We start from the raw sequence: 22598 nt of genomic DNA on the forward strand, positions 1-22598 counted from the left end.
GTCCCCTCAGCGCGGCCGCGCCGCCACGGCTCCCCCGCCCCACCTCCCCCGCACGTCTCGCGCAGCTCGTCGAGAACGCTCCTCCTCTCCCCTTTCTTTCTTCTTCTTTTTTTTTTTTTCCTTTCCTTTTTTACTATTTAATTATTTAATTAATTTTTAAAAAAACATTTTCCGCCCTTCCGGGCCCGGGCGGTGGCAGCTGCGGAGCGAGGCGGGGCGAGCGCTCCCGCCGCCTCCCCGCGCCCGCCCTCCCGCCTGAGCCCCAGCCCGCGCCCGAGCCGCCCTCACACACCCACCGCCTGCCCGGCTCCGCATCCCGCCGCTCCCAGCATGGTCATCAAGGTCTACATCGCTTCTTCCTCCGGTTCCACGGCGGTAAGCAGCCCCCGAGGGAAACTTGTGCCGGGCGGGGGACGCGGGGGGCGGCCGGGCAGGGTGGGGAGAGGCCGGGGCAGCCGCGGTCCCCTCACGGCGCCCGGCGCTGTGCGGGCGGTGCTGCGGCTGCCGCCGACGAAAAGCGGCGTTTCCTCGGTGATCCCGCACCCCTCGCCCTGTGCTGGGAAGGCAGAGCCACCACTATTTGGGGTTTTTTTTGTTGTTCTTGAAGTTCAATTCTAAATGTGTCGTCCGTCGTTTGGTTTTAATGAGTTTATTCCTCGTTGATTGTGGCAGGCGTGTGTGGCCGCTGTCCCAGTAGCCTCTGGTTCTTGCCCTGTTGGGAATACTGGATTTCGCTTTTCGTGGCCCCAGTGTGTTACAGGCAGAGCTCGGAGTGTGTTTTTCAAAGGGAAAATAAAGAGATACACAGAAATAGCGGGATTTGTGCCTAGATTCAGGTGTAGCTCTATGTCTTCAGGATCATCTGGTTTCTCTTTGATCTGTGTGGGACATGCTCCGAGACTGAAATCCGAGGGATTTGGTTGCACTTGGTATGGATGTGCTGGAGAACTACAAAATGCCAGGGACTCAGAAAATGCCAGCTATTGCAGTTAATGATCAGTGACTTTTACTGCGATGAGATAAAGAGTCTGAGCTGTGGCTGTTTGATGACCTTTTCCTGTCACTGTTCGTGCTTCAGGTCCCTAAACTTTGGGAGGACAGTGATGTACAGAAGATAAAAACAAGCCCTCACTGCATTATCCTTCTTTGCTTGAGTGCAGCCACTGGTCTGTGGGCTTCAGCAGATCACATAGCAGTTGGTAAGCTTGGGGTGACGGGCTGCAGATGGCACAGGAGCCTGTGCCTCAGGTGTCCCTGCTGTCCCTCCCTTCCCGGGTCATTTTTAGTAAACTTGATGCCAGCGCTGACAGTGCTGGTGCTGGTGGTGAAAAGCAGAGGATTTATTTCATGCTGACCGAGGAGGGTCTTGAAATCCTGAGTAGTTCATTCATAAAAGGGATCCAAAGGGATTTCTGCTGGGTTCTACAGAATGATCATCTGTAAGGAAAGCAGCAGATTGGAAAAGTAATCCTTTCTTTCTAATGCAGCTGTTAATAGGTTTCAAGTTGACTGCTTCAGTTGCTATAGATTTTTATCAGCACTCTCTTCATGGCACCCATTGATTTCTGTCTGTCTGGTGATACTGAGCTCCAGGGGTGCAAGCACAGCACTCAATCCCAATTGTGTTTTTATGGTTTTAAGTTAAGTTTTTAATTATTAGGTTAGTGTTTTCTACAGTGCTGCCTGGTCCTTGTGTGGGTTGTACACATTACAAAGCTCCAGTCTGACTAAGTGCTGCCTTTCAGGCTCCTTTGTGCATCCCTGCCTGTGGAATTTTGAATGTAGCGTTGGTGTAATCTGTTTTTTGGGGGAATTCGAGTGCAATGTGCACATGATTGCCAGTTTTATGACGTGTACATTTATATATATATACACACATGCACATACACTCATGCCTGTGTCTAAAGCTGGAGCAGCTCAAGGGATCTTGTGGTAATGAGCAAGACTTGCACATTCTTAGATGCCTGCGTACACTGAGGGTGTTTCTGTTGGCAGGACCAGCCCAGCACCTCACTGGGTGATGTTTTCTTTCCAGTACAAGAATTTTAATCGATGTTTCAACCTAAAGTAAGACAGAGAGGCACCTCTTTGGAGGGAATGGGAATGGGTTCTGTGGCTCTTAAAAGTGTTGGTGAGACAGGCTTTGCATGGAGCAGCAGAGAAGCCTTTCTGGGTGCTGAATTTGAAATAACCCACTCCAGGAATGGAAAATCCACATCAGAGAAGATTGCTACAGAGAGATGGAACAGAGACAAGGCTGTTTGCAACAAAGTGACTGAACTGGGTAACATCAGCCTGGGAAGGGCTCTCACTCCTGCTAAGTCATCTTTGTACTGTAGTGACACTCAGCACTGTGTTATTTTGGGTTTTAAATGCTAATTTGCTTGAGTAGAAGCAAACCAGAAATAAGTATCAAATCTCCTCCTTCCTGCCCCATTTCTGTAAGCTGAAGAAGCTTTTGTGAAACTGGAAGTGTCTCCCACTGAACAGAAAAGGGTTGAGGTTGCTTCACACCTCATGCCCTGGGGCTGTGAGTCTTGCAGGGTGCCCAAATTTTGTGGTCTCTTATTGGCAAAGTCCTGCTTTGCTATAAGGTATAATTTGCCACATCACAATGTATAAAATGTTTCCCCAAGGCACTGTTCTCTACAATGTTTATATTCAGTATGATGTATCTGTGAGGAAAAAACCACTGTGTGAAGCTCATGTCTAAGCAAAGGCATTTTATGAGTGTGTTTCAAGGGATTTCTGGATGATTGACATCTTGTCTGGCCTCCTACTTGAATTTCACTCCACATTGTCATAGTTCCAGCACCAGGTTTCCTGCAGTGTTTGAAAGTCTTGCTTGGGAAGAGGCCCCTTGTATTTAATCTTCCTCACCGTGGATGCTGTGCTGGGAGCTGTGGGCTGGGCAGGGACGCACGGGGATGGTGATGATGAAGATGAGGTGAGGACACCCACGTGGGAATGGAGTGTCATGGAGAGGCTGGAGCTGCTCTCAGGAGCCTTCCTGCATGGCAGACAGGGGGAGAGAGCAGTGTTCCACAGCCTGGGACAGTGCTGGAGGCTGCAGATAGAAATGAGACACAAATGGGAGCATTGCAGGACAGGGACTGTGCTGCCTGTGAGAGGGGTCTCACTGCAACCTCCCATTCCAGTCCTTCAGGGGTGAAAGGGAGAGGGGCCTAAGAGTCATTAAACTCTTGCTTTTGGTAGAAAAGGATATCAGGAGGGAAAATGCTGAATAGCACAAATCCAGTGTGTGATTTTCTCCACAAGATTTTGTTATTTTGTTGATTTTGGGGCAAGAGATTGCCCAGCACCAGAATCCCTTTCTTCCTGGAGGCAGCTGCATTGCCCATTTTATTGATCTCATGTGGAAGGGAGCCAGCTGCTTAAATTCTTCTTGGTCTCACAAGGGTGCATTTGTTGCCAACCACTGCACAGGTCTTGAGTATGGACTTTGAGAGAGTTTGTTCATCCAACATCCCCCTGCAGTTCAGGGGATGGCTGACACTGAGGCCGTGGCTGTGGGACTGAAGTGCCAGCGCTGGATGTGCTGGGCTGAGCTCTGCCCAGTGCCACTGCTGTGTGCTGTGAAAACTGCCACATCAAATGTCTGCTGTCCAGATGCTCTGTGGAGCCAATTGCTTCATCTGTGTGATCTACAGCCACATTTCCATCTCTCCCAGCTCTGTTTTGATGGCAGTGTGAGTGGTTTTCTTTCCTTGCTTCCTGCTGCGACTGCAGACATGGCAGAAAGAAGAGATGATCTCCAGAGTCAGAGTCCTGTGTGACACAGTCCTGCTGCTGTTTATGGATGGTTTTAGAGAGGAAAGGAAATTATAATTTCTTTTTCATTCACAAAGTTAAGCATCTGGGGGAGTTTGTATTTTTCTTGTATTGTCTTCTTGCTTGGGAAAGGTTCTAGGTCTTCTCCCAGGAAGTGAAGATGAGAGTTGCCCATGGTCTGGAGAACATTTGCTTGCAATTACTCTTCTCTTTTCCCAGTAAGGCCCCAGAGAACTTGCTGGTGCTACTGGAGACTTATAACCAGTGCCAAGGGCTTCCTGGAGCATTCCAGGGGAGGAGAGCTGTTGGAAATGATGAGAGCATGTGTAACACCAGCTCTTGTCCCTGTTCAACAGCTCAGTGCTTTGGGAGGGCTGGTGAGGCTGCTTCATCCTTCTGAAGTTTGAATCCCAGGGAGGTAAAACTTGGAGAGATGGAGATTGTATAAAAAATGTTATTTTGCATTTAAATCCCTCAAGGGCCTATTCTCTCAGATGGTCACAATAAATACAAATAATGTCACCCTTACAGAGAATGAGCCCAGTCTGTGTTTGTGTTTGTGTGGTTTGGCTGCTCTGGGCTTTCATGGAGTCAGAGAACCGTTCAGGTTGGGAAAGGCCTCAGAGCTCACGGAGTCCGAGGGCTTTGCTGTGGCAGGAGGTGGCTCGGAGGGAAATGCAGCCACAGCAGGGTGGCTCTGTGCACGCAGCCTCATCAGCGTGGATCACAAGTGTCCCTTGTGGCGCTGTCCCCGCCCGGACGCTGCGGTCGCGTTTGTGCTGCGGAAACCCCGAGCAGCGGCACAGACGGGCAGAGCGGCTCGGGAACTGCTTGGGCTGCCTGGCAGGGCAGCGGCTGTGGGAAGAAAACGCTGATAGAAATCTCTGGTAAATAGTCTGGTACTGTGATGCAAGTTGAGGTAAACTCACGTATTATGGGGAAATAAGCTGCATCTGTAGTTAAAAACAATCTCACGTTGTATGTGTGGTTTCATGATACTCAGTTCATGCAATTTACATGCCATGGGTGACTTGTTAAGCTAGGTGTTGATATTTAACCCCTCTTTTGTGGAAACATAATATGTGTGAAGGACTTTTTGGATACCCAGTGTTCACCAAACAGAGTTTCTCTCAATAAAATGGAAGGAGTTGTTCTGAGTTCGAGCTCTTGGGATGGAAGACAAAATCCATAACGCGGCTCAAGCTCGGATGGGTTCCATCTGCTTCCTGGTTGTTTTCTGTACAGTCATTGTTCCAAACTCGAGATAAGTCAAATATTTTGCTTAAAATATTGCATTCAAATTTTTAATGGAGCCAGAGATTAAGCTGGCTGCAGTTGTTGCAGTAGTTTTAACATATCAAAATAAAAAACATTCTACTGTGCTTAACTAAAACCAGTTTCTGACAGCAGGAGAATGATGGAAAATTCTACTCCACAGTTAAAGCCAGGAAAGGCTTTTTGTTGAGAATTTTTCTAGGTTGTATATGCAGGTAGGACAGTGTTTATTCTGAGGGGGTGCATCAGGATTATGTCTGTGCCTGGGGAGAAGAGGCAGATTTTGGGGAGAGGCTGGATGCTGTCAGCCTGTGCTGGCTTTCCCTCTAACCCTGCACCACAGCACGTTCTGAGACAGGATGCACACAGCATCATGGCAGAGCCAAGCACTTGTGGGTTTTAAAGAAATATTTATAGAGTTGAGCACGGAACTTTCCTTGTCCTGGGCATTAAAGTTACACTCACAGAATTCCTGTAGAAGTCAGTGAATTGGCATCTGTGTTAATGAGCAGAGGGTGCCAAGACTTTTGTCTCTGCAAGGGTATTCTGTCTCCTTCCAGGAAAGGAGGAATTGGGGAGAGGGGAGACAAAGGGAACTACACCAGCATTGACAGAATTCAGCTGTTCAGAATTCAAAACAGAATTGAAATACTCCCCTCTAAGAGGAAAACAAGAGCTAAGGATGCATCATTGCCATAGCCAAAGGGAGCTCTCCCTGTTCCTTGTGCTCCCCAGCCTTGGAAGCACCAATCTCAGTTCTTGGCTCTGACTGCAGAGCTGGAAACCTGAACCAAATCCTCATCTTATATCAACATTCTGCTGTTCAGGAATGTTTCTGCTCAAACATGAACATTTGGTGTTAATGCCATTTGTTTAACCCTGGCCCTACACAGGGGAGATTTCAGTTTATGATTAAATTTCAATGCTTTTGTTGGTCAGGTATTTAATCGAGCCTGAAGGAGCTTTGATTGTAATTCTTATCTACTGTTGTTTGTCCCAGAATAAAAGCCTCCATGCAGGAGCTTGTCCTTCCTGGGACAGCACCTCCAGCTCAATGTTAAGGCCATTTCCTAACACTGAAAAGGCAGCAGGGTGAGACTGAGCTTTAAAGCACCAGGAAAAAATGTGAAAGGTCAGCATCCAACTGGCCTGACTGAGGTTTGTGCTCTCAGGATACAGCTGAAGTTGTTTTCACATCCTGACTTACAGCTCCTTCCTGGCCATGGTTTCCCCTGTGAGATGTGGATGTGGTGATTTATTTCTTTAATTAATGATCTGGAGTTCAGTTTTCTGGGGCTGTTTCTGTGCATGAATCAGCCTCTCTAAAATTCTGAAGGCGCTCAAGTGTAAAATTTTAACTACTACCTGTGTTTGATTGCTGGAGTGTTGGAGTGAGGAGAGGAGCCAGAGGCAGCTGTGGTTTGAAAAAGGATCTCAGGGAGATGTGGGAACTGTGAGCATCTTCCAGTGCTGCACAAATGGGAGTTATTGTTCACTGGGCTCTCTCCCAGCAAACGCATGGACAGAGAGAGCAGGGAGGAGAATCAGTGCAGGGTCAGAGGGGAAAGCTGTGCCTCACACCTGAGCTGCCTGCAGCATGGCAGGGAGGGCATCCATAGCATCGAATCCCTGGATTTCTGGAAAGTTTTGGACAAGTGTTAGCCAGGTTAAAAAATCTTCTTTTTTTTCAGTCTTTTGCAGAAATTACCACAAGATTCTCACAGAGATCTGTGCTGGAATCTAAGAAAACACTGCAAGAACAGCTGAAAAACTAGGAAGCAACAATGGTTGTCCTGTGCAAGAATGAGGTTTAAACTCTGCTAAAATACTGTTTAGCAGAGAGGTCTTGGAGTCATAGTAGGTAATTCTACAAAAATACCTTCTTCATGGCCATGAAAAGCAAACAGAATGTCAGGAATGTTTAGGATGGGAAAGGGCAAAAGAAAAAAAAATCACTGTATAAATGTGTGGTGAGTCTGTCTTTAGTAGATTGTAATTGTTGTCTTTAAATGATATAGGAAGGTGAGAAAAGAGAAGTAGGGTGTTCCTCCACTGTAGGAGGAACAACCAAATAATGGAGAATTTGTGGATGATGAGGTGGAAGCTGTGGCTGCCCCTGGATCCCTGGCAGTGCCCAAGGCCAGGCTGGACAGGGCTGGGAGCAGCCTGGGACAGGGGGAGGTGTCCCTGCCCATGGCAGGGGGTGGGACTTGATGGTCTGTAAGGTTCCTTCTCACCCAAACCATTCCATGATCCTGTGAATTCTGCAGCTGAGAAAGAAAGAGTGAAAAAGTCTGAAATGTGATAACACCACGCCAGGCATGGGAGAACAAACAGGAAGGGATTATTAATAATTTTCCCTAATGGAACGACTCAGGGAGAGCGAGTGGAAGTGGCAGGTTCAGAGTGAATGAAATGCTTTGTTTGACAACACAGATTTCAGGGAGGAGCTCCCTGCCAGAGGACCTGGTGTGCAGCAGAAGGTGCATGGGCTTGGGAAGCAGTGAGACAAATGAAGGGGAAAAGTCTATTAAGGGTATTAAACATTACTGGTACACCTCTGACTCAAAGCTGTGAGTTACAGCAGCCTGGGAAGGGAGCTGGATGTGGGGCAGCTCTTTGTGCTCAGCCTGATGGTGTGTGCTCTTCCCTGGCATCTGGGACCAGTGCACACAGGAGACTGGGCTAGACAAGTCTTGGATCCAACCCAGTAAAGCTTTCTTCTCTTCTTGAATGAAATTGGCTCTGCTCCCAAAATGATGTTAACAGTTTGCATTAAAAAAATTAAGACCATGTTGTCCAGGAAAATGTTTGGTGGAAAAGAAACACGTGTGTGTGTTTGGGATATGCTGGGTTGGTGTCTCAGCATTTCTTACATACAAAACAGCATTTGGGGATTCCAAGGCCAGCAGCATTGTGCAGATGCTGGCACACTGCATGATCAGCCCGTGTTCAGGGTAGGGGATCAGACACCTCTCCTGCCTTAGGCACAGATCAAAGTCAACTGGAAAAGCCTGATGGAAACAGCAAACACGAAGCCTTTGGGAAAAATCCAGGCAGTTTTCACATCTACCCCGCTTTTTATGGAGTACTTGTTGCCAGGCAGGTTTAAACAGCACATCTGTATTCACCTCATGGGATCAACCTCTGGCTGTGCTTATATCACTGGGAATTCTGCCATGGACTACAGCAGGACAAGATTTGATTCCTTAGGAAATACTTAATGCTGCTTATCCAAGACATTCCTGTGCACATGTTGCAAATGTATTTGGCCAGAGCAGCAGCTGCACAACAACTGGCAGAGCAGGAAAGGAGCAGAATAACTCCGTGACTGAATTAAAATATATCCCAAAACATTTCACTGGATATGGATAGAAATGAGGTTCAAGTGAAGCTGATTTATGGCTAGTAGATGTTTGGTGGATTTTGATTTCCCTAGGCAAGAAACACAATATATGTGAATGGAAATATAAAGGAGCAGGTTTGCAAATTTCCTTGTTAGTGCCCCGATAATCCTGATTAAGAACTGGAAATTCCACCCTGTAATGCAGACAAACAAGTCCCTTGGTTCTGGTAGCTCAGTCCATGGAACCTTTGTGTCTGAGCAATCTTTCCAATTTTCTGTTCCCTTCCATCCCATTAAAGTGTCCCAGGAGGTCCCTGTGAGAGCCTCCCTCCACCTGCACAGGTCTGGGCTCTGTTGTGCTTGCTGTAGAAAGATCAAAGGAAATCCATAAGGCTGACCTGGGAATGTTCCCCTCAGGAATTCACACCTGGAGGAACTGAGGAGCTGCTGGACACACAGCTCCACCCTCCATGGAATGATTTGGGACCCAGGCTGGCAGCTTGGAGGGCACTGGGAGCCACCACCTCCCACTGCCAGCCATCAGCATTGGGCTGAGCCTGAGGAACAGCAGGGGAATGAAACCAAACCTGGCTGCTTGCCCAGGCCTGCAGAACTCCATCCTACAGCAAATAAACAGCTGGGGACTTAAACTTTGAAAAAATAAAATGCTGTGTGTATTTATCTTGGTTTCTGATTGGGGTAAGCAGATGTTGGCTTGCACTGAGGCAGAAGGAAGCTTGTGGTTTAGGAAAAAAAAAAAAAAAGCAGATACCATGGTGACAAGAGGGATCTATAAAACTTCTAAAAGACAGTGGGGAGTTGCAAAGTGGCTCCAGGTCGTGTCCAAGGCATGGGCAGCATCCAGGTGAGTGCTCCTGCTCTGGGGTGAAGGTGGCACTGCCCTGGGGGCTGTGGGGGTGCAGTGGGTGAGAGCAGCTGGTGATGGAACAACCTCACTGTGTTGGAAATGCTCCATTTGTTCATTCCTGAAAGAGTCACTTGAGGGTGTCTCCTGAGCAGCCCTGAGAGCACAGCCCCAGCTCTGGCCTTCCTGGCCATGGCAGGCAGAGCTTGGCAACTCCTGTGTTGTTTCAGCTGCCCAAAGTGTTGGAAACTGCAGCGTGGCCAGGTCTGGTGAGAACAATTTATCTCTCCCACTTACAGACACAGTTTTTAGACAATATTTTGTCCGAGTAACTTAGAGAAGGATCTGGGGCCTGCAGGATTATTCACACTTGAAATGTTACCCAGGGCAATTAATTACTTGGTCAGAAAACTGCTGTCCATACAGGCTGTGCTGTGCTCTGCTGAATCTTTCCTCTCCAGGAAGCTTTTTGGATGCTGTTCTATCTCAAGGCTCTTCTTGCAAAGAGGAGGAATATTTGTATTTAATCCATAGCTTTTTCTCTTCCTTTGTATTATGATATTTAGGTGTTTTAGTTGAAGAAAAAAGCTTTGTTCTCTCTTAAAGAATTACTTGGTTTAGTTTTAGAACAGCAGTCAGCAAAGAGACTCTTTGTTAACTGAGATTTGTGGTGTATGAATTCTTCAAAGATAAAAAGTAATGCACATCAGAAGCACCTGGATCCCTGAGGCCATGTTGTATTTCTTCCTAAAGTAGTCTTTTATTTAAAGAATAAATGCCTGGCAATATAAAGGCAGTGAAACAGCAATTAATGCTGTAAACTTTTACTCCTGTCAGTTAATTTAGGCTCTGTGTGCTAAACCATACAGGAAATAAACTTTGCTTTTATTGTAAACCACAGGGGCCTCATGCAGAACTCTCGGTGCTTTTAACTCCTTCCCTAGCCTGAGCTCAGCTCCTCACTCAAGCACAACCAAACCTGGTTTCCCTCTGCTGTGCAGGGCTCCTCATCACCAGCAGAAATCCACAGCTTCTGGAAAATCATTCCAGGAGCAGCTGTTTCAATAAAGCCCCAAAGTGCAGCCCTGGGTGTGCTGTTACCTCAGGCTGCTTCCCTGGACCACCATGGAGCGCTGGGCTGGTGGGGAGGGTGAGTGCCAGGGGCACTGAGGGGTCCTGGCAGTTTGTGGCAGTGCTTACAGGGTGGGGTTGCTGCCAGCCTTGCACTGACCCGTCCTGGGATCTCCATGAAGCTGAAGGTGGAGGAGAAATAATTCTTCTGGCTTTCAGAAAGAGGCTGGCTGAAAAAAAACAGGTTCAGAACCTGACAACAGAGGCGAGGTCCGGACTTTTTAAAGCTTGCACAGCAAGCACTCAGGTGACCAAGCAGCACCTTCAGGGCCTTTCCCTGCTTCTCTCAGCCACGTGGTAAATGTTTGAGTATTGAGGAATATGTCATGTGTCAGAGAGTTGTCTGCATCTTGTGATACTGAGCCTCACTGTCCTGCTGGAGATCAGTTTTCTGTGTGGTAAATTGCTTTACAGTGTGCAAAGCCTGTCTGGGGCTGGGCTGTGGTGTATTGATGCCATTTGTAGAATGAGCCAGAAATGATCCCTGAAAGTAAATAAGCAGTGATTTGAAAAATAATTACTCCTGATGACTCAGGAAAGGGAGCTCTGAGAGGTGGAAATTGTTCAAGGAGTCTGTGACAGAGGTGGCTTGGACTTAGGGACTTTTTTTTCCTTCCACATAACAAAAGTTCCCCTTTCTCTGTTTTGTGGCTCAGGTCAGAGAGGCCAGTGAGATGCTGAGGCTGGTGAGGCCCCAGGAACAGCAGAGCAGCTGCCTGGTGGCTGGGATGCTCCCATCCCTGCCACTCTCAGCCCTGTGCTGTGCAGGAGCTGCTGGTTTGTACTGGGCTTTGGGAGGGGTGATCTGTTTGTTTTTATTTAACCCAGCCCTGGGTTCAATGACAAGGCACATGGAGACTTCCAGGGAAACTCAGCCTGCCAAGCTCCACATCTGCTGCAGAAAACAACTGTGTGTAATAAATGAAGAGCTCAGATTCTGCTGCTGCTTATGCTTTGTCAGTGCATAACTGAGATAATGGAGCCTGTATTCCACAGTAGGAAGCTTGCTCTCTGTTGGTTTTGGACCAGACAAGCAGTTTTCAGGCTTATAAAAGTCAAATGCCACAAGACTGACTTAGAAAATTGCCAAGGGTCAATTTATTTAGTATTGCAATGCTGGTGTTTTCCTTTGGATGATGACAATTCTGGGTGCTGCAGTGTCAGCAGTGGTTACAGCTATAGTTTGCCATACATCAATGTTTCTTTACATCCTCACCTAAAGGAAAGCAAGAGAAAGCCTAGGTTTGGAAGCTTGATTTTGCAAGATGTTTATTCTGGATAACTAAAGTAGTCATTAAAAAAAGTAAAAAAAAATAATCCTGATATGTGAATATTTGCATTTTCAAGTCCTTCCTGCTGCTGAGGGAAGCAAAAGCCTGCAGCAGGAATGACCCCAGGCCATGGCTTGATCCCTGCTTTCAGTCCTTTCTGCTGCTGGGAGAGGCAGTCCTGCCTCCCCTGGCTCATCTCCTCCCTTTGCTTGTGATGGCACAAGGATCCCCCGTGAGCTGTGAGCTGGGCTGGCCCCAGAGCAGCTGGGGGAGATTCCCAAGCCAGAGCTCCATGGAGCCCAGCCAGGGCACAGCCTGGCACTGACCTCTGCTCTCTGAGCAGGGACAGGACCCCAGGGAACGGCTGGAGCTGTGTCAGGGAAGGGTCACACTGGATGTCAGAAAGAGATTCCTCATCCACAGGGAGCTCAGGCCCTGGAACAGCACCCCAGGGAATGGTCACAGGCCCAGAGCCCCAGAACAGCCTGGACAGTGCTCCCAGGCACAGCATGGGATTGTTGGCACGTCCTGTGCAGGGCCAGGAGCTGCACCCTGAGGGTCTCTTCAAACCCAGGGTATTCTGTGAGTCTGTGAGTTGGTGGAGAAGGCCCCTTTCCATATTCCTGATCTATGCAGGTTGAGTGTGTATGGTCCTGGACAGGGGCTGAGCTTCCCTGTCCGTCTGTCCTGGGCAATCCTGCCCAGACCTGGCTGGATGAGGGCAGGGTTGGGGGCAGAGCCCCTGCAGGAGGATGGGCAGCTCTGGATGTTGGAGGGGTCAGGCTGGTGGAGTTTGGAGCTGCTGCCAGGCAGTGCCCAGAGACTCCCCAGAGACTCAGGCTGCTTTCTGTGCAAAGTCCATCCCTCATCAAACACAGCTCCTGGCGGGGCTGTTTGCAGAGGCCACGTGGAGGGAGGGGAGACTCCTGCTGCTGTCCCTGGGGCTGGAGCCCGGCGTGGGCAGAGTGAAGGGTCAGGCACCCTCCGTGCTGATCAAACCTTCCTTGTCTGAGGGGACAAGTGACAGCTGACACCTCTCCAGACCTGGGACACCTCCAGTGTTCAGCAGCTGGAAGCTTCAGTTGCATTCACTGTTATTCTGTGTTCAGGCTCTTGGGTTGTCTACAAAAAGTAGGCAGGGAGGTTTGGTGCCTCTGCTGGTACCAGCTCAAGGGCTGCCAAAACTTCTTGGACTATTGGGGTTTAACTTCTCCCTTGCCCAGCTGCTGGGGATCTTGTGTTCCATGTGCATGGAAGTGCAGTGTAAAAAAGGCTCACTGTCTGCCCATGAGCAAACATCTCTGTTTTTTGGTTCATGATGGAATGAGGTTTTAAATGTTAAAATCTTGTATTAAAATCCCTGCAAATGGAAGTTTTGGCTGCATGGGGTTTGTTTGGTTTTGAAATCCAGGCAAATAATCCCATTGGGTATTGTTGCCACTTTTCACAGAACTTTAAAAAAAGGAAAAAAGGAAGGAAAAATCCCAGAGAAACAGCAAGTCAGTCTCTGGATGCACACAGAGTCTGTTTTTTGGGAGGCAGTCTTTGAGCAGGCCACGATTGCTGTGGGGAGGAGCTTTGGCACATCCTGACTTGTGAATGACTTTGGCTTGGCAGTAGTGACCTCTGTAAGCCTTTCACAGAATGAACAGAAGCATCTAAGCAGAGAGCACAGGGCTGTGTCATTTCTGGCTGTGCTGAGAACACAGACACTCTCACCAAAGGAGGGTGCATCTGATCTGCACAGCCCCAGAGCACTCCCAGCACTTTGTGCATCTCTGGTGGGTGTGAGACTGAGCTGGGCTCTTGGGCAGAACAACTGGATGCTGCCAGTGCAGTCAGGAGCCTGGACAGGCCAGGAGATGCTGAGTGAGCAACTGGAATGTGCTGGGGAGCAGGCAGGAAGGAGGAGAGTTGAGGAGAGTGCCCTGTGTCACCCTTCTTTTCATGGAATCATGGAACATCCTGAGTGAAGGGACCCACAAGGATCAAGTCCAGCTCCTGGCCCTGCACAGACACCCCAACAATCCCTGGAAGCATTGTCCAATTGCTCCTGGAGCTCTGGCAGCCTTGGGGCTGTGACCATTCCCTGGAAGCCATTTCAGTTCTGTTTCCTCAGGAGGTGGAAGCCAGAGATGTCTTACTCAGCTTCAGTACCCCAAAACCAAAGTCACCCTTTGTGACGGTGTTCACAGGGGTCTCAGGATGAGGGAAGAGACGAGGATCTGACTCCATGTTTCAGAAGGCTTGATTTATTATTTTATGATATATATTACATTAAAACTATTCTAAAAGAAGAGAAGAAAGGATTTCTTCAGAAAAGGATTTCAGTGCCCCACCACCTTTTCCTTGCAGCCAAAAACAAAGAAAAATTTCTTCTGAATTTGATGCTTCAGTAGGAAAAGAGGTGGGGTTTCAGCTGACAGAACCATTTTCATGTACTGGAACAAAATGTGAAGTTTATTAAATGTACTTTTAACCATGGGTTTCAGGTGTTGTTGATAAGATGTTCTCTGTTGGAATCCTGGTGACACCACAATGGTCCCTGACAGGCAGGTGCTGAAGGATGAATGGATTCACCCCCACTCATCTCCCCAGTGCTTGGCTATCATTTGTTTAAAGCAGAATTTGCCTTAAGCTGTGATAATAATGTTAATCCTTAAGGTGCCTTCATGGAAAGCAGACCTAAAACACATTAAAAAGCCATCAGGGCTTCGCTGGGCACTGCTGCTGCTGCTGCTGAGTGCCAGGAGCTGGGGAGATATAAATAAGGAAATGTTACTTGTCCTCCTGCTTGACTAATGGGGAGAGGAATCTGCTTTGGGCCACTGCAGGAGGAAAGCAGCTGAACAGACCCTGGATGTTGCAGCAAGACAGTTCTGACTTATCTGGGGCCTTTCAGGATCTTGTTAGAATTTGACTGTAGTCGAGGTGTGGTGGAGCTGGCTGTGCTGTCTGACACTAAATGAGTGACACTGAAAAACTCTGCTGGAACACTGAACCCAAACCCTCCTTGCTGCAGCAAGAGAGAAAATGTTTCTTATTTTTTCTTAACTAATTCCTTGATCTCCAAGAGCAAGTTGGCAGAGTGGCCCTTAGGAACCTGCTCACTGTGCTGGGCTGTGCCAACCAGAGGGGCCAGGCCAGTGTTGCTGGCTGAACTTCCCAAAGCAGCCCAAGGGAGCTAAATGGCAAATCCCCCTGGGATTTTATTCTCTTTGCAGTCTGTGTCAGGGTAAATAAAAGTGAGAGGGAGTTTGGTCTCTAAGCACTCTTGGCTCCCTTGAGAACCCTGATTCCCCAGGACTTCAGCACATGGAGGTGATGTGAACTTTCCTGTTTGGTTCTGCTAGGAAAAAACTTGTTCTGTGCACAAGGATCTTTGGACCTGGCTGTTGCTGGTGTGGGATTTAACAAGTTTTTAGGCTTTGGGTTATTGAATGAATGCAGTTACAATGGCATTATAATCCATGAGAGAAGCTTTTATTTTGGTTCTCCTGAATCAGCTTTTTCATTTATGTAACTTTCTATGGTTTCTGGAGCAAGTAGTGGTCTTGTTTTGGGAAGTGCAGACTTTGTCCTTTGTCCCAGCTATATTTTTGGCTTGTGTTCCAAAATCTGCTCTATGGGGTGGTACCTTATGCCAGGCTAAAGCCCTTTTGCAGACAGCCCATGTGTGCTGCCAGACATGATGTAACCTCCAGGTTAAATTGCAAAACCCTTTTGGTAGCCTGGATTTTTCCCTGGCCTCCCTCTTGAGTGGTGGTCACTGCATCCTCTCACCTTTTCTTGCTTTTAGGAGGTGTCTTCCAAAGCCACACGTGAGCAGCAGGAGTGTGGGTGTTGCTCTCAGTGGGAGCTGGAGCCTCTTTCCTCCTGCCCCAGCTTTGGTGATGCTGACACAGCCCAGGGTCATTGGGTGCCTGGTGGTAAAAACCATTTCCAAATAAACCAGTTGGAAGCTGTTGGGGTCTAACCACATCAAACCAGCTCTGCTGTGCAGGACTCATGTGGGTATTGCCATGGGCTTTCCCAAAGGACCCTGCAGGGAGAGAGTCAGGACAGATGGAGTCCATCTGGACACTGCTGAACTTCTGGAAGATGTAAAAAAAGAGCAGCACAAGTCCAGTGTGAACTTCTCCAGGCTCCTGTGTTTGAGTGAGGTGCTGTAAGCTCATGGTGGTTTTGCTGTGTTTGCCCTCAGTCTCATTCCCTGCAGACCAGAATCCATCGGGAGAGACAACGATGGCACCGCTCGTGTGATGCTCTGCTTAAAATAACCAGAACAAAGGAGTGCTTTCAGCTCTGTGATGATAATTACCCAGACCTAAAAATAAGCAGACATTGTACCAGAGAGAGAGAAATAAAAGTGAGACAGGAATTGCTGGGAGACACCTGGCAAAGCTCTGATCAAGCCAGGTCATGGCTGGAGTTGCCTGCAGCTTCCCCACCCTCTGACCACATTTACAGTGGCACCACCAGAACTGGCACTCTGGATTTTTAAGCTAATATAGGGGGGGAAATGGCTTATTCATATAAATAAATCCAACAAAATCACTCTAGACAAAAAAAAAATCTTGTGGAATATTAGAGTAATAGCAAGGAAAAGTGTGATGGAGGGCAGGACTGAGGCTGCTGGGAAGGGAGCCCTGCCATGTGCTGGGGTGGGAATGAGCTTAGGGGGCCGACAGGAATCTGTGACATTTAAATCCACGGCTGAGCTGCTGGGCTGTTGAACTCCTACAAATTAGGCTGTAGTGGGAGCAGAAATTCTGAGCATTTTGCAGCTCATTTGTGAGGATGAGCTTCTGCATTAGGGACTCTGGGTGAGGAAGGCAAGGTCATTTGAGAAATTAGGTGAGACAGATAAAAACCAAAGCCCCCAATAGTTTTTACTCTAATTCTAGAAAGTGGCAGTGGATTGTGGCAGTGTGGCCCCAGCTCAGACCACAGGTCACACCCTGTGACAAGTCCCTTTGTCATGGCAGCACTTGGCATTCCTCATGCTGCCCACTCCTCCCAGGAAAATCCCTGCCTGGGGTTTCCACCTGGCTGCTGCTGGCTGCCAGTGGAGTTTGCTCAGCATTTCTTGCACTGCACTTTTCCCATTCACTGCTTACATTTCAGCTTGTCCATCTTCAGGAGACTCTGAAGCTTCTGGAGAACTGATGGCTGCAAGTCTGGCCACAACCAGTAGCATCACCTGGAGTTTGGAGTTCACCTTCCTGCACAAAGCAGCTGCTTCTGGGATTTAAAGGTTTACTTCCACTAAGGAAGGAGCAGCATCTTTAAAACCATCATTGGCACACAATACAACTGCTTTAAAGCTGGACTTGATTTTGGTTATCTGGAACCCTGAATGTTCTGGAACTGGAAATGGAAAAAAATTTCCCCTTTTAAATGTGTTGTTGTCTTGAAACTGAATTGAGAAATCTGTAAGATGAAATGTAAGATCTGCTCTAAGGTCTTGCTTCTCTGCTGTCCTGGTGCTGGATCCCAGCTGTGAGGGTGGGAGAGGCAGCTCAGGACACACAGCAGGAGCTGGAGAGAATCACAGAATCGTGGAATTGTTATGGTTGAAAAGACCTTTGAGGTCACTGAGTTCAACCATAAACCAGCCCCATGTTCATCACTAAATCATGTCCTCAAGTGCCACATCCACACATTTTTAACACCTCCAGGGAATGGTGACTCCACCACTTCTCTGGGCAGCCTGTTCTAATGCTCCATAACCACTTCCATGAAAAACTTTCTCCTGATTCCTAATCTGACCCTTCCCTGGTGCACCTTGAGGCCATTCCTTTTGTCCTGATGTTATAACTGATGATACAATGGTGGCTGGGAACATCATAAGAAATCCATTTATAATTCTATTAAATCCTCACAATAAAGCATGAGCCATTTAATCCCATCATTGGGAAAGAAATTAATAAAATCTATGTTTTTCCCCTGCATGGAGGTTGGGACACAGGAGCCACAGAAGTGCTGGAGAAGCCCCTGCCAAGGGCCAGGATGGCAGAGCTGCAGTCAGTAAGTTTGTGTTGGATCAAAACAGCAGCACTCAGACTGTAAACTTAATTTGAGTTCCAGTGGTCCATAAATAGATTTCCAAAACATGTCTATTGTCCAACCAGGGATTTATTTATAAACTGAAAAAATAACAAGACTGAAAAAAACCAACCCAAACCCCTTCTTGGCCAGCAGTGTGGACTGGACTGTGCTGTGTGTGTGTGCCTGTGTACACCAAATGAGATAGACCCTCTGTGAAGTTCAGTTCCAAAAAGTGTTTAAAATGAGTGTTTCCCTGCAGTGGGTGGTGCTGGGAGAAGCTGGCTCTTGAACAGCCAGCACAGTCCTGGCTGGAGCTGAGGCTGGAATGCTGCCTGCTCACTGGACCAAGGCTCTGCAGCATCATCCCTGCCTCCTTTCTCCTTATTATCTTTTAGCTGAGTTCTTTTTTTAAAACTTTTTTTTCTAAATTATTAAAGATTTGGAAGAGAATCTAAAATGTTGCAGCATTTTCTAGAAAGTTTATTCCCACTTTGGGGTTAAAATTTTATTTTTGATGGATTGATTTGTTGGCAAACATCACCTGTTTGTACTCTTGGCAGCTTTGATGTGGTTTCTCTTGTGTTACTGACATCACTGATGGGAGTTAGATTAAGAACAGTAAATTGAATTTCTGATGTGTACTCAAGTGAGGGGTGATACTTGTTCACAATTCTACACTCATTTTTATAATGTTATTTTGTGCCCATGCTCTGGTGAAACTTAATGTTTCGTGATTGGCTTGTAACTGGAAGAGAAGGGAATCTTGATACCCAGTGGATCTTATAGCACAAGATCACAGTGTGTGCTGAGACTTTGCTTAACCACCAATAACCTGCCATAAAGCTGTTTCTGTCCTGGAACCAGGCCCTGAAATCCAAACCAAAGAGAAAATAGATTTATTTCATTAAATGTTCCTTTCAGTATTATCTTGGGAACATCAGCAAGAAGTAAAATATCTCCGCTCACCTTAGGAATGGTTTTTCTCCCGAGTGTGTGCTGAGGCAGGATGTGTTTCTGTTTCTGGGGCTGGGTGAAGCCCAATGGGCTGTTCCAAGGGCATCCTTGTCACCAGGCAGGGCGGGGGGGACTCCAGAGGATGCAGCCCTGGTTTCACCTGCTCCCACCCCTTCTCCTTCCATCCCTCTGCCTCCATCCCACAGGGGTTTTCCCCTGATCGCTATCCATCCATTTTGCTCATCCCCTCCACTCCTGCCCCCAGCCTCTTCCCTCACAGCTGTCTGTCCATCCCTACTTTCATTTCTGTCTTCCTGTGCTCCCCATAAGTGCTCCTGCCCCACCAGTGCTGGTCCCGAGCCCCGGGCCCTGCTGGGCTCCCCAGCTCCTGCTCTGACTCCGGGCACGTTCCCGGCTCTGCTGCTGCTCTCGGCCCTGCACAATGTGTCAGGAGCACTCGGGATAAACAAGGATTTTCGTGTTTGCCAACTGCAGTGAGCTGCCCTTGACGGGCCAGGGCGGTCTCAGACATGACAGTTGTTTATGCTCGGGCCGAGGTGCGGGCTCCGGGGGGCGCTGGCCGCTCTCCACGCGGGGGAGGCTCTGGGGCAGCGAGCGCCGCTGCTGACAGGCGCATCCTGAGCCGGCTCCTCGCTCCTTCCCAAACATGGGCAGCAGGAACCGTCTCCAGCTCTGTCCCGAGGAGAACGTGTGCCCTTTCAAGTAAGACAAAACACCCCGAAGCAGCAGCAGACGTCTCTTGCTCTATTTTCAGCCCTTCCCTCCCAGTGATTAATGGAAGTTTTCTAAATAAAATCCCGTAAAATAACAGGATCTGGCAGCTCGGTGTCCCTGCTGCCCAGCAGTTGGTGCCCTGTTTCTCTGGAGCATTTACTGCTCTTGTGGAAGTGCTCATCACCATGGCTGGAGGATTTGTCTGAGGAGCTGGGAGAAAACAGTGCTGCTTCATCTCCCAACTTCTTTTATCTGGCCAGAAAACAAGGGTACCAGACTAATATTCCTCATGCATCAACACCATCCTTGCTTTTCTGGAGAGTTCTCTAGAGAATTACCTCCCTTGACTACAGACGGCCCGAGAGCAACAGAGACCAAACTTCGTGCTTGCCTTACAATGGTGCCTTTTATAGCAGAAATAAATTCATTTCCAGCTTTGCCAGCTCTTCAAAGACAAGCAGAGGGGGTTGTGATCACCCTTTGGAGCCACAGTCAACAATCTGGGATGTGGTTGTACCTCCTGGAGCTGAAAAAACAACCCAGAGACTGTGAGATGCTGGGAGGGTGTGAGCATCTGTGTGTGGCTAAAACAATCTAATAGTCAAAATGATTATTAAAAAAATGAAGTGACTTCTCAGGATATCAAAATGATGATATCCTGAGACTCAGAGCTCTTGTTTTATGTGGCAGAGTGTATAGGTTAATGGTAGAGTGGGTAAAGGCTTGGTTTTCTCTAATTCCTTTATAATTCTGGAGCATCTCAAAATGTTTTCACTAAGCATTTTGGATTTTGGACAAGGTAAGAACCCGAGAGTAATAAAAACTATTTGGATCTGAAATTTAGAGATTGTAGGAAATGGTTAATTAACCATGTAACTGGTCCAAGGAAAAAAATTTACATTTACTGCTGGGTCATAGTGACCAAAGAGTTTACAATTCCAAAGACCTTCCCTTAGTTTAGCCCTAGAGTTCATGAAGGGAGTGCTCCCTTTTTTCCCCCTGTAGAGCACAACAGAAAAAGCTTCCCCTCCTGCTGCTGATAGAGGCAGGCAAGGAAACCTCTTACCCAGAGCTTTGAGTCTGCTGAGAATGTTTTTATACATCCTCTACACAAATTATTTCCTCAGGCCAGTATTAACTCCTCCAGTTTGATTTATTTTTAGCCATGATGAAAATTAGCAATATCCTTGTGTTTCAGGGTGCTCACACAGCGAGTCCAGCAGAGTCCAGCGGCTCCTGTGCTGACAGGGGGGGAGGAATCGCCCTGGCTTCTCAGCAGGAGCTTCCCTGTGTCGGGAGAGCAGGATGGGTCCCTCCCGAGCTCTGCTTGAACCTGCCATGGGCAGAGCAGCTCCAGGCCTCAGGGAGTGCCTGAAGATTCCCTTCTGGATGTGCTGGGCTCTGTTCCCCAGCCCACATCCTTCAGGGCAGCGCCCTCCATCACGCTCCCTGCTGCTCCTGCTGCTCCCGCTGCTCCCGCTGCTCCCGCTGCTCCCGCTGCTCCCGGCTGCCCGTGGGTGCGGGCCCGGTGCCCGTGGGTGCGGGGCTGTGCGAGCCGGGGCCCGGGCTCCATATTTGGCTCCGGGCTGGCTGTCCCTGACCCCGGCAGCTCCGGGTTTGCCTGTGGCCGTATATGGAGCGGCTGCTCCGGGAGCTGCGGCTGACCTGAGTTAGCACCAGCAACATCTGTGTGAAACGCTGCTCCTGGGGCTCCCAGCTCATTAGGGTAAAGCCAGCCCTTGGATTGGCTTTGCAGTGAAGGGGGCAATTTGAAGAAAACAAAATTTCCATCAAATTCCATTTTTTTATTGTTTGTTAGTATGTGCATCATTATAATCTCCTTTGTGGTGCTGAAGTTATGCAAAGGGAGAGCAGAGCATAAGCAGAACATCTCTGTGTCAATAAGTCAGTAATTCATAATGACAATAATAAAAACCTCCTTCCCTGTGCAGAGCCAGCACTGTGCTTGCCACACAGATCCTGCTTTTCCCTTGGATGCTGTGTGAGTGCACAAGATGGATGGCATCAGGTTGGGACCTCACCCAGCTTCCCTGACAGAAGTTAGGATGGGGATGTGGGGTCACAGCTCTCCAGAGACTGTGCCTGCCCTGCAGACACCAAGGACACAACGGGAGAGGGGTGTCTGTGCAAAGAAGTGTGAACCACTTCTCTTTTGTCGCTGAGGCGGACAAAAGACTCTGGGAAGGAATGGGGAGGTTCAGCCTGTGCTTCCAAGGCCACAAGGAAGCAGTTTGTACCTCAGATGTGCCTCCAGCAAACTCCACTGCACCTGAGAAAACAACGTTCCCCTGAGTAGTTAAATGTAAAATCTGACCAGCACAAGGGCTCTGCTCACACCTCTGCTCTTGGGTGGGCGCCTTTAAGGTACACAACACTCACATTTGTGTAGAGACAGCATCTTTAAGCTTCAGCCTGTTCTGTTTTGTGGGATGCCAGCTCTGACTCTTCAGAAGATACTTTTTGGTTCTAATAAGTTTCTTACCACTCCCATTTTCAACCTGATTTTCACCCCCTGATTTCTGCATCGAACCCCAGAGCGGCATCAAAAATTATTTCACTGATTTTGTTTACCTTATTTCCCTCCCTCCTTCTTTTGTGACAGATTAAAAAGCAGCAGCAAGATGTGTTAGGCTTCTTGGAAGCCAACAAAATTGAATTTGAGGAGAAGGACATCGCAGCTAACGAGGAGAACCGGAAATGGATGCGGGAGAACGTCCCCGAGGACAGCCGGCCAGCGAGCGGGAACCCGCTGCCCCCCCGGCTCTTCAACGACAGCCGCTACCTGGGGGTGAGGCTGCTGCAGCCTCCTGTGCCTGTCCCCTCAGCTCCAGCCTCCTGTGCCTGTCCCCTCAGCTGCAGCTCCTCTGTGCCTGCCCCCTGAGCTGCAGCCTCCTGTGCCTGCCCCCTGAGCTCCAGCCTCCTGTGCCTGTCCCCTGAGCTCCAGCCTCCTGTGCCTGTCCCCTGAGCTCCAGCCTCCTGTGCCTGTCCCCGAGCTCCAGCCGAGCTCCAGCCTCCTGTGCCTGTCCCCTCAGCTCCAGCCTGCTGTGCCTGTCCCCGAGCTCCAGCCTCCTGTGCCTGTCCCCTCAGCTCCAGCCTCCTGTGCCTGTCCCCGAGCTCCAGCCTCCTGTGCCGGCCCCCTCAGCTCCAGCCTCCTGTG

The 22598-nt window shown here is 48.6% G+C and overlaps 1 protein-coding gene across 1 annotated transcript in view; it reads left to right on the forward strand.

Annotated features, from left to right (window-relative positions):
- Positions 1 to 228: 228 nt before the first annotated feature.
- The window catches only part of SH3BGRL (SH3 domain binding glutamate rich protein like), a 30309-nt gene continuing 7939 nt past the window's right edge, over positions 229 to 22598 (forward strand). The window contains exons 1-2 of the mRNA XM_063170805.1: positions 229 to 375; positions 22044 to 22229. Coding sequence (XP_063026875.1) covers positions 331 to 375; positions 22044 to 22229 — 231 coding nt within the window. The 5' untranslated portion in view covers positions 229 to 330. The remainder of the gene's footprint in view (positions 376 to 22043; positions 22230 to 22598) is intronic.

Source organism: Melospiza melodia, chromosome 16 (genome assembly GCF_035770615.1).
Source record: "Melospiza melodia melodia isolate bMelMel2 chromosome 16, bMelMel2.pri, whole genome shotgun sequence".
NCBI classification, from domain to species: Eukaryota; Metazoa; Chordata; class Aves; order Passeriformes; family Passerellidae; genus Melospiza; species Melospiza melodia.